The sequence below is a fragment of the Ambystoma mexicanum genome, chromosome 8 (assembly GCF_040938575.1).
Source record: "Ambystoma mexicanum isolate Mex_15411 chromosome 8, UKY_AmexF1_1, whole genome shotgun sequence".
Classification (NCBI taxonomy): domain Eukaryota; kingdom Metazoa; phylum Chordata; class Amphibia; order Caudata; family Ambystomatidae; genus Ambystoma; species Ambystoma mexicanum.
In genome coordinates, this window is record NC_090929.1 from 294,544,856 (window position 1) to 294,560,309 (window position 15,454).

At 42.5% G+C, this 15,454-nt stretch overlaps 1 protein-coding gene across 2 annotated transcripts in view; it reads right to left on the bottom strand.

The window, feature by feature from the left end:
- Positions 1–15,454, bottom strand: part of LOC138471851 (collagen alpha-1(II) chain-like) — a 1,536,387-nt gene that overhangs the window by 202,537 nt on the left and 1,318,396 nt on the right. For both annotated transcript variants that reach the window (XM_069609694.1, XM_069609695.1), the window contains one exon: positions 636–689. In XM_069609694.1, coding sequence (XP_069465795.1) covers positions 636–689 — 54 coding nt within the window. The remainder of the gene's footprint in view (positions 1–635; positions 690–15,454) is intronic.

Below are 15,454 nucleotides of genomic sequence, written 5' to 3' on the forward strand. Positions count from 1 at the left end.
CGCTAGTTGGGTTAATGTCCCTAGGAAACGTCAGGGAATCACTTTATTGCGAGTCTCAGATGCCAGTGAGCCGCAAGTCCCATCGTCATATACCAGGACCTCTGCGATTAGTAAAGATCATGAACACCTTGATACTGAATTATTAAAGAGTTCACTAATAAGCTGATTTCGGTTCTGAAGAGAGCATTCTGATTTGAGAAAAAAGCAACAGGTAGAAAACATCTGCAGGAACCTAAGTCCTACCATGCAGGTCCCTCGGCAGTTCACATACATGGACCTGACCTACACACAAGGTGATTCCTAAGGTAACATGTGCCAATGGGAACGAATTGAAGGGCCATTACTGACAAATGCAGAAAGTAGGTCCTTGCATGAAGAAAAATCCCTGAGTGCGGATTCTCACCAGCAATGCAGTCAGAAACAAACAAGTGTGGGGTATAGATTCCAGTCCGTGAGGGTCAGTAGGTGATTGGAACTATGGATGTGGCACACAGAATGCATGTTGGGAGGGCATGCAGCACTTTAGCTCCAGCACACTTTTGTGACAGACGAGAGAAGGCAGTGTTCCCACAAGATAAGAATGAAAGATGAGGGTATAAATTAAGAGAAACATTAAATACTATTTCTTCAGTTACCTTCTCTCCTTTCTGTCCACTTCGACCTTCTGAACCTGGCTGTCCGGCATGCCCCTGTATGAAAAGAAGAAAGTCAGAAAGTATTACAATCACAGACCCGGCATGGACACAACTGCTTGAAAAGAGGAACAGTTACCTAGGATTGCATAGCTGTGTATGCACATTTAGAATACAAAGAAAGGCCGTGAACCTGGGTGGAGGCAGTACTTTGCAAGACTCCTCTAATTCAGTTCTGGCAAGTTTCAGAAGGCTGCCAGGGAAGGGCACTGGCACTGGTGACATGAATGATTTAACTAGATTTGCGAAGTTGCTTGGCTGATAAAGTCTATTTAATGTTAGGTCTGGTGCCCTAAACATTAGCAACATTTAGACGGACCAATTACATTGCACCATTACAGACATACACCCATGCACCCACTTAAAGCCTCCAAGGGAGGCTCAAAGCGCTGAACTTTACCATATGCCTTAAACCTCAACACCATTGTTTTTGTTAACTGTTGGAGCCTTCACCTGGGGTGACCTAGGGTTGCAAGCCAGGCAGGTAAGGATGCATCGGGGCAACCAGAGTGTGAGTAAGCACTAGACCCCCACCCCCTACCAATTACTTTGGGGCATTAATCGCACACTATGCATATACTGAAAGCCTGCCCAGGCAGCACAAAGAGCTGGTTGCAAGCGTGTTGCGCAACAAGCGCGTTGCCATATCCGTCCAGCCAGAAAAGAGTTTTTTTTTTAAAAACATTTTTACTCATATTCTATTATGAACTAATGAAGCGCACTGTGAGACCTTGGGGGAAGTGGTAAAAAAGGAAAACAAAATATCTGACTCGGTGGAACGGCAGTTGCAAATTGCTGCAGGCGACTTGGAGGAGAAAGTAATGATGACTGAATGTGACATTATGGCTAGCCCAATTCTTTAGTCACTCCTTCTGAAGCCCCACTTCTGCTCTGAGCCACCAATGTAGGGCTTTGAGACTGATCAATAGTGCTCCTTCTGGCAGCAGATCTGAATATTGCCGAATATGGCTTTAACACATTGGATGGTGCACTAGATTTTCTGTTACTTGAAATGCTGGCTCTGACACTTCCCCCGAGGAATTCATAAAGTGACATCTCCCCACAAACTTCAGTTAATAAGGCAACTGTGGAGCACAGACCTGGAGGTGATAATATTCTACCTACCAAGGTTAACAAGAAACATAGTGGAAGGGTGATCGCCAAGATTGGAAAAGGGAATATGGTTACTCATTTATTTTCAATAGTAGAAAGCGTATGCTGCCTAGAGATGCAATGTCAACAGCAATGGCGGACCGATTATTATTTGATGCATTTCGAATCAGACGTTTTACATTTTTGGAACGGCCAATTCTGTCCTTTGCAAACAAGACTTCCATAACTGTGAGAAAAGGGAGTTCTATTGTTGCTTGTAAACTTGACGTTTCACTCAGAAAAAAGTTTCTTTGTACAAGGACTTGGTCCTGCGATTTGTTGATCCGCCACCGATAAGTATAGGGGTCTCTTGTTACCGGCAAATCAAATAATTTAAGAAGCCTCATTGTGATAGCTATGACACTAAAGGGCAGTAGAGTAAAAATTGCAAATATCGCTATGGAAACGGATGACGGGTCATGGGGTTCATTCTTAAAGAACAAAGCCAACAGAACGATCCCTAAAATGAAGGGTCAGGTGGGTGCCAGTGCAGTGATGGGTATTTTGGACTACTACAATACCACACTGCTGGATCAGCCCAAATACCATCTCCAGAGACTGCAGGTCATTTAAAATACGGCAGCCCAGGCTACTGGCGGGCCATCCACAATTTTCCAATGCCTCCCCCATTTTGAATAAAGTCCATTGGTTCCCCTTAGAAGGCAGAGTGAAGTTTAAGGCGTTGCACTCTATTCATCGAGCATTGCACAGTCAGGGGGTCTCACAACCTCTGAAAAAAGTGTATTCCCTATGCCCCTGGTAGGGTATTGTGCTCCACTGGTCACCAACGTTTTTGTGTACCTCAGACTTAAAAAAAGGACTGTTGGGGGTCGGGCATTCTCTGAGGCCGAGCCCCGCCTCTGGAACACCCTGCCGCAGACTTTGAGGCTCACTGATGATTAGCTCAATTTTTTGTAAGGCTCTAAAAAGTCTATATTCCCATTAATCCAGATAGTTCTCCCCTCCTACTCTCTCTGATATACCCTTTTGGTGTTCAGTAACAGCGCCAAGATACCTGCGGGTAATAGCAGTGCTATATCAAGTTCTGTCAACACGCAGCATGGCCACCAGTAAGGACTTAAAAATGAATAAATTCTCCATCTTGCTCATTAGGTGACTTCCTTGATGGTAGTATTGGAGGATAAACTGTGTCTGTGTAAAGGAACTAGGTAAGAGACATAGGGGCTGATTCTCAAAACATGTTTTGGCCCAGGGGATAGAGATGCACTCTGGGCCAAAAAAGATGTGCTCTATTCACAAAGGTCATGTGAATATCTGTGTCTTAGGTGCTGACACTGAGATGCCCTTTTTCGCCGCTTAGCACATTTGTGTAAATAAGGGGGGAATTCTGTGCATTTCAAAGTTCATCCCAAATTTTCAAATGGGATGTACATTAAAATGCACAGAAAGCCAACATATTTCCTTGTTCCTGTTTGGAACAAGTGCAAGGGGGAAGAGCAATACATGGCAGGTGTTAGGAAAGATTTCTCTTTGGGCAACTTTCCCTCCATATTCTATGGACCCCCACACGTTTTGCTTTTGTTTTTTAACCTGACCCGACTTTTTACAGTGAAGTAAAACCTCCATCTTCACTCCTCTGGCCTTTTGCTCATTTTGTCATTGGGAAACTGATCAGTCCTTCAGACTATCAGTACTGGGAAAATATGTTTCCCTTTTTTTCATTTTACCTTTTTTGTAACCTTTTAACAGAGTACACAGCATCTCACAGCAGTGCAGTGGAGATACTTTTGTATCACCCTAGGCTTTTACACTTGGGATTTTTGGTTATTTGTATATGCGCCTAAAGACAAGCCTGTGGCAGCAGGTACATTTTTTACAATTTTCGCACAATTTTTAGTGTGCATATTCGCATTTACTGTGTCTAGCTGCTAAACGTGTCTAGTGCCCAAAAATGGCCGTGCCACGGGATTTCCTGCTTGTCCTTGGGCCATATTGTTGTTTGGTCTTTTTCCTGCCTTCTCAGATTAGGAAATCCCATATAAGGTCATACACTTGCCCGAGAAATCTGCTGCTATCACGGGCCAGTCATGTCTTGTGTGTGTGTGGCCCTGGAGAGTGCCAGAGAGTGTAGGTGGGTGGCATGAGTGAAACAAACAGTGGTCCCTAATTTCATCAGGCCTAGGACCATCATATCAAGCTGAGATGGTAATGGGAGTTATAGACCACTCAGTCTCAGCCTGAGCACAAAAAAGAATAGCCAAGATTTTTAATTGAAACCTCCCAGGGGTTTCGAGGAATGGCAGCTTTTGCGGTTGGTGTCCCTCCATCGGCTGCACAAAGTCATATTGCTTAAACATTGTAGCATTTGTGCAGACCCAAGAGGGATGAAGCACAGCAGTCTAGAATGGGTTAATTGCATTTAGGATCACAACGTGGGTCAGTTAACTTGCTGGGAGTAAACAGTATTTAGCAGGCAATGTTGGAAGAGAGCTGAGGGCGGATGCCAGAATCAGTTAAGGAATCAGAGGGGGAATCCAAATCCTGGAATTTAAGGAAGAGAGTTAAACAGGGAACAGGATGATTAGAAACATGGGGTTCCTATGATGTGTAGCGTGTATGATGTATTTTTCCTACATCAGGTTGTGTTAGGGTAGACTCTTCCTTAGATGTGAGTGCAAGTACCCTTCATTCCTCCTATAGACAACATATGTAAATCTGAGTCTTCCTTCGCATAATAATGGGAACGGGACATCCAATACGATCCAAGGATTTCCTTACTGTGCCGCTCTCTTCAGTCAATGTAAATGATGTTGGTATCTCTAATAACCCTATGTTGCATCTTGCTACAGCTCCCATTATTGTAGGCCTAGGTCCAGGTTCTTACTAAGCCCTTCTGGGTCCATACACAATCCTCTTCCCACCTTACCTGAGACTGGGTGATCTGATCCTGACTGTTTTCTACCCTGCTTACTTGTAAATCCATTGCTGACTATTGCCCTCCCTCCCCGTTGCCACACCCTTGTTTCTGTGCTCCCTACCCTTATTCTTCACCCTATGAATGTAAACGCAGTATTGCTTCTTGAAGCTAAGTCCGTGCTCAATAAATACTGTAATAATAATAATAAAAATAATAATAAGCTTCCCGAGTGAATTTGTTGGGCATGACCTATTGTGTAAATATAAATCCACTACTTACTATACATCATAAGGTGTGTTCCTGGATATTGCCCATGTGAATGCAGATATTGTTTTGGCTACTCTTCAAGGGGAGCTACCAGACACCTCAGAAAGGGTGAATTATGTGCAGAATGCGTTGCACTATTGTCTAAGGCACCTGAGTGTTTTGGTCACAGCATGCAAATGAAGTAGGATTAATCTGAAATGCAGAGCCTGCTTGTAGCCTAGTGAATCCTTCCAATCCCTTCAAAGGAAGCATCAGTATCATGTGAAACAACCTGATGCTAAAAAAAGGTATTGCAGTGTTAATTGAGTCTTTACTAAAACAAGATACTATGTATTGCTCCAGCTGCCAGTCAACGCAATACACTGATCTTGCCACTCAGAAAATCAGGCAGGGACCATATTTCTATGTACAGGATCTTCAACTGTAAATTCAGTGGTTTTGTCCAGTACCAAACCAAGCAACATCCTACTGCAAAGTGTTTTACTTTCGTCGATTTATGTTATGCTGTCTTCTCTATCCAAATGCATCCTGACAGTCAATATTTTACAGTATACCTGTCACTCTTTTCACAGATGCTGAAAACGATCCGGATGACATTATAGTCCCCGAATTGATATTGGTACCATATGTTGATGACCTTCCAATTGCTTGTGCTTCATATAAAGCCTTCATATGAAACCACTAGTACTTCTCACTTCACTAGCCGAAAAAAGGGCATACAGTGTTCTGACAAACATTACAGTTGTGTAAATCTACTGTACAATATTTTGGTCACAAGATCAATGTTAATGTGTGTAGCTTAACTAATTCCATAATAATAAAAACACACAATGATCAAACAAATTAGATCATTTCTAGGATTAAATGGATATTGCTAACTGTGGATATTGTGTTCTGCTGCCATGGTAAGGCCCCAGATATGATAGGCACATATCTAGATCTTATAATAGAATGGGTTCGATCTTCTGAAGGTAATACTTCAAAATGGGAACAATAGAACATTTACAAAGTTTCCCATAGAGAAGTTTCATGTGGGAAATAAGAGGACCCAGCCCCTCGTTGATAGACGTCTTCCACATTATTAAGGATGCAGTGTTCCTTAAATTATAGCCCAAATATCTCATACTAGAAGCCAACTTCACAGATTGGTTCCCTAAAGACCATTTTATTGACTTCACTTTGGTAGCTGCTGTGAAAATCACAACCTTTTGATTTTGTGTCGTTGGGCTGCAAGTAATTTCTTATAGTATAGGCATGGAAAACATTGAACCAGCTGGCGTTCGATCACAAAGAGGATGATATCATCAGCAAAAGCCAGCCACTGTAGCCTCGGATGTCCAAGGCGAACAGGGAAGGTGTCACCACCCTGCCACAAAGACCAGAGGTCATGCAGATATGTATTGAATAGGTTGGGGGCGAGGATACAACCCTGTTTTAGAACAACTTTGACAGGGTCCCAGCTTGTCAAAGCACCCTCTTGGTTTAGTCGAATCCTCACCTTGGAGTTTTTATGGAGGAGTGCTATCATTCGGACCAAATTCAGAGGGATGTTGCAGTTAAGTAGCTTCCTTCACAATAACGGGCAGTGGAGACAGTCAACCGCTGACAGGTCCAGCGAGGCCATATAGATGTTGCCACCCTCTCCATATTTCACAGTTTGGAGTAGGTGGGCCAGAACGGTGGTATTTAATGGAGCACCCATGTTCATCCTAAAGCCCACTTGGCAGGGTGATAAAATAGAATTCTGTCTCAGAAACCCATTAAGGTCTCTGAGTAGCAAAAGTGAAAAGACCCTGCCAACCGCGTCTCTCAGTGCAAAAGGCCTGTAATGACTGAGTCCAATGGATCAACCCTTTTGTAAATAGGAATAATAGCCGATAAAGACCAAGATGGAGGCAACTCTTGGGTCCTGAAAATATTGTCAAACTGGACCTTGAGAATATAGGACCATATCACGGAATCTTTTTTCAAGGTATAAGGCAGCAGACCATCAGTGCCTGATGCTCTGGAAGGTTTTAGTTTACCAATGGCCCACACCAAGTTTTCCATGTCCCAAGGGCAGATACATACTACCCAAGGTCTCTCAGTGGGATCCAGCTGAGCGACCAGATGTTCCGGAGATCTGAATTTCTTGGTGTAGTAATTGACCCATGTTTTCTCAGAAATGCAATCGCCCTTAGCGGGCGTCAACCCACCCACCAGGTTATTGATTTTTTCAGAGAATTGCCTCGCATTTGACTTTATCAGACAGCTCAATATCTCCTGATTATTATTGCAATATATTTTATGCCACAAAGATTTAACAAGGTTTTTATGGTGCTGGAAAATTGCTTTTTTTAGACAATTAAACTTACACTTGTAGTGTTTGGTTCTTACACTTCTCCACTTTAGAGTCCTTGATTATAGAATCAAAATGATGTAAATAGGCTACCTTAGGGGAAAGGGAACTTTTTACTGATGCCACCTTAACACATTGGGAAATAATTGATTCAAGTGAGTCGCGCTATGTTCCTCTAATTGCCCCTGGGTTTTCTCATACAAGGCATCCATAAACTTGTTTATATCTCCTGAAGTCCCACCTACAAGTTAAACCATGTCTATCGGGAACAATAGGAAAGAGGGCTGTCAATGTATTAAGCTTAGTAACAGAAAGCTGTAGAGAAAAGAAAATACACAAATGATCTTCTACTTTGGGGTCAATGACCTGATGGATAAACTTTGCAGACACAAAACAATAGTCCAGCCACGAGGATTCAGGCCCTCTATGCCACGTAAAGATAGCCCCATGTTCCATTGTGTCTGTCACAGAAGTTCCCAGCCTGCCATAAATTGATCCCAATTAGCACGTCTCAAGATATTCACCTGAGAGTGCAGAGGAATGCATGCACTTTTATTAAGTTTAAGTCCTTCCGCGCAATCCACATTAAAATCCCCCCTACAATAAAAGAGTGATCATGTTGCTCCATAAGCCAAGATTAAAAAATGTCCAGCAAGCTAGACTGAAACTGCTCCATATCATCCGAAGCAAGAGTCCAAAAAATGTTGACAAGTAACATTTTTAGACCCGAATCAAGGACCCTAATACAGACTTCCAGGGCACCTTGAGAAGCATACCAAACCTCTGATTCGCAATTCAAGGAGACATTGATAGCAATCACCAAGCCCACACCCCTTCCGCGATCGCCCCACAGCACCCTGTGTGGCCAGCGAGACATGCACTTGGTAACCCTTCGACTCAATAGGCCCCCTGACATTGTTTCTTGAAAAAACAATATATTGGAGTCTCTCAGCACACTACAAGAATTCCATCCCCATAAAAGGTTATTCAGACCGCACACATTTCATGAAAGAACCTTTATTTGTTTGGATTGGCACTGGATTTCAATCACATATTGTGGATGTAGATGTGTCATGGGAGGCTGCCCTTTTCCTTTGCTCCCCTCTTTGAAAATGTTCCCACATGTTCCCGCAAAACCAGGTACAGAAATCCTCCTTACATTACTTTTGACGAGTTTGCTAGAATACAAGATAATGCACCAGATACTAAAAATAATCCACACACTGGTAAATTGTGGTGCTCAGCTGATGGGTGCCCTGATCTCTCAAATCAGTGGAAATGGATCTTCCTGTGCTGGCTGAACAACAACGTTGTTAACAATGTTTGATTTCACAGCAATACAAAGTGGGTAAGAGAGCTACTGTGAGTCATGGGGGCCATTCGATACCACGAACACCCTTTATTATCATAGAGTCTGACTTCATTGACATGCCAAAAGTTGCAAAGTGGGAGTTTGTGCTGGTTATTATATATATGTTTTCTAACTGGATCAAGGTGTATTTTTGTCATCAAGCTGACACTCAGGCTTGAAATCCACTGGGCACCACAGGAGCTGCTATGCCCCAATAGGGGCCTGAGGGGAAAAGGGAATTCATTTAATTTCATTTTATTAATTCATAAAGCGTTTTTCGCCAAAAGCGCTGAACAAAGTGTTTAAAAAAGAAGCAGTACAATCACATGATAATGCAAAGAATGAGTAGGAGTAGAAGAGGGAAAAGGCGGCAGAATTAGGAGGAAAGGGAAGATAAAACATGAGCTTTCAGATTCAACTGAAAGATACAACGAGATGTAGCAGAATTCAGAGAAAGAGGAAGAGAGTTTCAATGTTTAGGAGCTAGAAGAACAAAGGAACGGAAACGAGAAGCGGCACAGGGGGGGTTTAGGGACAGTAAGATGAAATAGATTCTGTGATCTAAGAGAGCGAGACAGAACATAGAATGAGACTAGTGAAGAAAGATAAGAGGGAGCTAAACCATGGGTACAATTAAATACATTTGAAAGAAAATCATGAAGAAGATGTGATTCAAAGGTAAGCAGCGAAATGGAGAGTAGGGAAGATGTAATTGAAGAACAAGAAGATAAAGAAAAAAGAAAATGAATTGAGGAGTTATAGATATAATGAAGAGGGAGAAGATGGGAGGCAGGAAGACCAAGCAGAAGAGAAGAGATGAACAGTAGTCAATGGGGGAAAAGACAAGAGAGGAGAGAAGATGTTTTGTAGCATAAAGATAAGGGCAAGCCCAATGGATATTGAAGAGTGCATAGCAACAAGAACAAGCAACAGAAGAGATGTGAAAAGGAAAGAGAATGATCAAAAATGATGCCCAAGTTGCACGCAGATGAGGGTGGAAAAGGGTGAGATGGAGGAGAAAGGATAGGAGGACTAGTTGAAGCAGGGAAGAACAGAACCTTAGTTTTAGAAGGGTTGAGGTGAAGAAAGTGGCGTGACATCCGGCTTTGAAAGACAGGACAAAATAAAAAAACTGAGCCTGTTCTGATGATTGCTTTCAGCATAAAAGACATGAGTGGAACAGTGTTTGTCTCCCTAATATTTATGCATTATGTGCTCCCCAAGGTTTCCTCTCAATAAAACATTACCCGGTTCACCTCTGCAGAAAGCCTGGAGGTGTGGTTTCTCCTGGTAGCACTTGAAGTGGCTGAATGAGCTAGTGAGGCATGTAGTACATAGACCTAAAGAGTTTTTTGCCTAGGATTCCCAACAGGATTCGCATTGGTTTTTCTGCTAACATTTTACATGAAAACATTTCATAGTACATCTTTTCGCCAACTAAACTCTCTGGCTGAAATGCCAAGTTAACCTGACTAACTGTCCCTAATTAACACTTGCTAAATCAATTTAACTCTAGGTACTGTTTTCAGGTCCCTCAGAAAGAATCACTCAATCTACTCAATCTACTGTTCACTTTAAATACTTCAGACGTTTACGGTAGAACTCAATCTACTGTTCACTTTAAATACTTCAGACGTTTACGGTAGAACACTTAGGAATACTAGATAATACACTTCAAAGGGCACTTTCAAAGGGCACTTTCACAAGTTTATCATATTACCGGTAATTGCATACTCATGCGGTTTTAAACAGATTATTCGGTAATGCATTTACTCTGCAAACACATTTAGAAAAGTCACTTAAAGGGAGGAAAATAAGCGGTTACTGCAACATGAGCTTGGTTCAAGGTTCTAGAGATGGTTTCTTCGCCTGCCAAGTCTTTTTAGTCCAAAAACACAACCCTAGCTAGAGGCAGTTCGGAAAGGGATGAAAGTCTTGGAAACAGCAAATATGAAAAACTCCTGAGGATTTCTTCCAGTGCCTAAGGTTATTGAAGCAGCAATTTAGTAACTAACAAAGGAGACCTAAAAATGGACTTGAAAAGAGGACACAAGCAGCGGCTTGGGTCAGAGGTAAGAGGGGGTTCCCCGGGACACCTCTACGTGCACTCCAATGCTCTGGAGCGATTTCTTGGAATCAGGTTAGCAATACCTTTTTCTCCACAGTACCTTTGGTTTGAAGAAAGTGTTTGTGTTGGCTTCTCCGCAATGTGGCAGCTCTGGATCCGACCTCCGGATTCTTTGGTCTGATGATGAAAGGCAGGACAATTGATGGTGTCTCTATGCAGCAGTCTTGAGGGAGGACCTGTAGCACGACTTTCAGCAACTTCTTGGTTCACTCTGCGGTTTTGGCACCTTTTCAGTAGCACCAACAAAGGACAGGGATCAACTGGTCAATCTTCTTCACTTCCTGCAGTCCCACACTCTGGTGAGGGGGTCGGGGCAAGTTGGATCAGATCTCTGGAGTGTCGCTACGGGTTCAGCAAAGAATTTGGATGGATGCGGCCTTTGCATGACAATACATTCGAAATGGGCAGCAGGTTCGTGGTATTGGGGTTCCACAGCTCTGGAAGCTTCTAGGAACTCGGGAGATGGCTCGTTTCAAAGTTTGCCTTGGGACTGGTTGTTCCCAACAGCCAAAGGGAAGGAGTCGTCCTCTTCGGAGCTCCTCTGTCACATAGAAAACGGGGTCAGGACAGCAGTGGTCGCTTCACGGTCTTGCAAAGGGTCTGCAGGCATCGCTGGCCATCTTCTTCTTCAGTTACTTCTATTTCCTGTGGTCGACTTGCTTTACACTCCAGAAGTCTCACCTTTTATACAGTTCCAGCACACACTCTGCTGCAATCTCTCTCAGCATTTTACAGAAAGGGGTGTTTGGCTGTCCAATCAGGACAGGCAGACCTCCTGTGGGAGCTGGGCCTATTCAGGCACTCTGGCTGACAAATGATAGGGGGGTGGAGGCCTCCTCCCACACTTCCTGCCTGTCCAGACACTCTGGAGCCTAGACAGGGATACCTACGGGTTCCTGCCAAAGGCAAAACACACACACAGACCACCCCCTGCCAGTATGGTAGAAGAAAGGCTAACAAAGAACAACCACGCTAGTAATGGCGAAAAAAGAAGGGAGGCCCCAAGTTGGTAGTTGGATGCCCCTATTGCACACTACCCAGACACAATAGTTGATAGAACATGTCCATTGCCACCAGCTATAACTAGGTGATTGTCTATGTGACTAATAAGTCACAGGAGCAGAGAGAAGGGGGATACTAAGTATCGCTTTGGCTCTCCACTGAAGGTGGTGTGTGCCAATGTCTCAGACTATAGAGTTTCGGGAGCGATAGAACTGGTGATTACTGGAGGATATAGAAAAAGAATCTTAAAGGATGACCCTAAAGGTCCCCAGCAACACTACCCATAAGCAGCTCTGTGCTGCAGTAGTAAATTACAGATGCCTTTAAGAGCTATGCAGCAGACAGGCTCCATAGTACAGTTCGATTAACAAGAATAGAGTTCCAAAAGACAGAGCCCACAAGAATGGATGAGTGGGAAAAGGCTTCACTCATTCAGGATTTAAAAAATGGTCCAGAAGTCCAGCAAAAAGTGCTGGGGGTCTCATTAGGAGAGGGGAGGATGAAGCACAAAAATGATAAATCTCCCTAACAGAGGTCAATGGTGGAACATACAGGAAAAAGGAGCAGTATATTGTATGCAACTATTGTTTATAATTTCAATTGTCTGTTCAACTATTACCAGAGAGGACTAGTGTAATGACATGGTAATAGCTGTAGTTTGAGGAGTCTTCAGACGCATTGTGGTTTGATATGTCAGTGATTATGTGACAGCGGGACCAAATGTTTCATGCGACTGAGCATTATTCTGTGGGGCGCAGCACTAAACGTGACTAGTTAGATCAGTATATCAACCACAAGCGCAACTGTTTACAGCTGAGAGTTCTGCTATATTTTACATGCAGAACACATGCACAATTAATACAATCAAATCGCATTCAAATTACGTGCACATTTGTCAGATATATCAAAGATAAATTCAATTTATGTCTACTTGTCAGATCGAATTTGAGAATGACCAGGCCTATACAACATTCAAAGGCCAGAAAACTGGCGTAAGCCATAGACGCATACAGAATTATATTTTAATTAATTATTGGGTTCTTACAATGAGCCAAATCACCACTGTAGTAGCCCAAAAGCACTTAACCGTGTCTGAGCATAAGGGGTTATGGTGTCCACCTTAGTCTGCTGAAGAAAATAAAAACATGGGAAGGAAGATGAGAGAGAACGAATAGAAAGAAAAAGGAGGAATACATGGAAGGAAGGTTGAAATGTGTGAACACGTGAATGGAAATTATGTAAATAATGGCATGTGGATCTATTCTATGGCTGCATGAGAGGATTGAGGCTTGCATTATACTTTATGCTATCCTAAGTATAATGAAAGGCATGAATGACCATCACCGCTTGAATATACTGTGCCATTTAAAGGTGTTGAGAAGTAGTCTGCCAAAGCCAAGGAAAATAAAGAAGGCATAAAAAGGATTTAGATGAGGAAGCAGATTTTCCTCGCTTTGTAATACCTATTTAGAATTATGGGGAATGCACCAAGAAAGTGGTAATGCGTTAACATTATTAACATTGAACCGACCAAAAGGTGGGAACCTCAATAATCACTGGCACCTTGAGGTTAGGCCATATAATGAAACAAAAAGTGGTGCCTGGCACCACTTTTTGTTTCATTATTAACATTGACCAGCTTTTCTCCTTTAGGAGATTTGGGGTTATTCTGGTGCAATTGGCCTCTAATTATCTGATATGCCAAAATAAAGCAAATATAAATATAATATAATTATCAGGCATAGAGCACCGAATTCCTACCCTATGTACCTGCCATTATATCACAGGATATGCCATTTGAAAGGTCTACCCGAGAGCGTGGGCATTGTTCTTGAGAAATGAGTAGTATGCATGCCCCTTCTTGGTTTTCTGGGTGCACCGCACATGTATACTATTTTAACTGTGCCTCAGGGCTGGCTAGCATCTTTAGTGCAAAAGAACTTTACGCGCGAGCTTGGCATTTTGGGAGGGACTAGAGGAAAGGATAGATCTGCGTTTAGAGCGTGCAAGTTCACAGACGGAACACCTTGCAACAACAACCATGCCACGTTACTTGTGCGTGAGTTCTCAGAGGGAAGAAGCGCTTTTTATGGAAACTGTTCTTTGCTACTTGCGCAATTGAGTTTAGTAATTTGAATAGCAGTTTAGTGTGGTGTGTGCGGAATTAGACTGAGATCGAGGAAGCGCTGAGAAAACATTTTTGATTCCTGTTTGGAGCAATCTCCAGGAAAGACTATTAAGAGAAGTGTGATACAACTGGAGATGATACTTCTTCGAAATAATATCTTGAATGAGAACTGAGAAAAGGTTTTAGTGGGGTTAAATGTTTGGAAAATGAGAATAAAATAAGTTTTTGTAATAAAGCGATTCAGAAGAGAGGTGCATAACCTCTGTGGAAAGAGTTGCAGATTGAATCCACACTTTCAAATTTCATATCACCTCTCCGCAGGGGCATGGTATTAGGTTTCTTTATTCAAGGTGCAAGGTCAGAACTTGATGCGGTGTGGGGGATTGTGGAGGGGTGGAAAGAAGGTGAATATGGTAAGCGGTCCTATGCATGTTTTTCAGTTTATCACCAAATATTGAAGATATGCGAGCATGCAAGAAAGTCAGAATCTGGTACTTTTATTTTAGCCAATTCCCCTTTCCCGCAGGAATGTTGTTGGTGGAGCTGGCCAAAAGATAATGTGATCAGAAGAAAAGACTAGAGCTTCCTTTATTGGCCGACAGAACTTTCATGGAGACCATTTCAAGAGTGGCGGAGGTATTACACTAAGTCATCATGTTAGTGCGTGATGGTTTTGAGGTGTGCCCAAGAATGATGAAGAAAGACTACAAAACATAAGCAAAGTATTCTGAACCCCTGGTCCTGATTAAGGGTTATTATAACCTCATTCATCTATAGGCGATGCCATGCTAGAGGAATACTGTAGTGGAAAAATAAAAATAAGTGATAGCATCTAGATTAAATAGCGGGGAATTAAGACTAACCCGTGGGGCTTCACTTCATACCCAGCATAGATATTAAATACTTGAGAATCAGGATTAGCTCCTGTGTCTCCAATTCACACTTAATATCAAGGTTAAAAATGGGGGATTCAAGAGGGCCTCATTACAAGTTCGGTGGTGTGGGAAAAAAGTGGCGGTAACATTTTGGGGTGGTAATTTTTCCGCCGAATTATAAAGTTGAGGTAAAGTGGAGGATGTACCTCTATCGTCCACTTTACGTCCAAAGATGGTTGTATTTACCACATGGTAAATTTGCTGGCGTAAATCTGCCCAAAATCCCCACTGAGTCCTATGGACTCGTAAAATGGGTAATTACCAACACTTGTAATCTTGTGGTAAACCCACAGGACCAAGGGGCAGTAATGGTAATCAAGTTTGGTGGAAATTCATCAGATTTGTCACTGAATTCCCACCAAACTCATAATGAGACCCGTTCCTGATTCTTACAACATTGAAATAAAATACTAGGGAATTTCAGCCAGCTCCTGGGTATTGAGTTCTGCTTAGCATTCTGATTGAAACTGGGGAATCAAGATCAACTTGTGTGTACTCCTCTACTTGACAAACTCCATTTATTCATTTAGCAACAAAGTGCAAACAAAAACAGGCCTGCAATACAAAACAATAATTCCCAAAT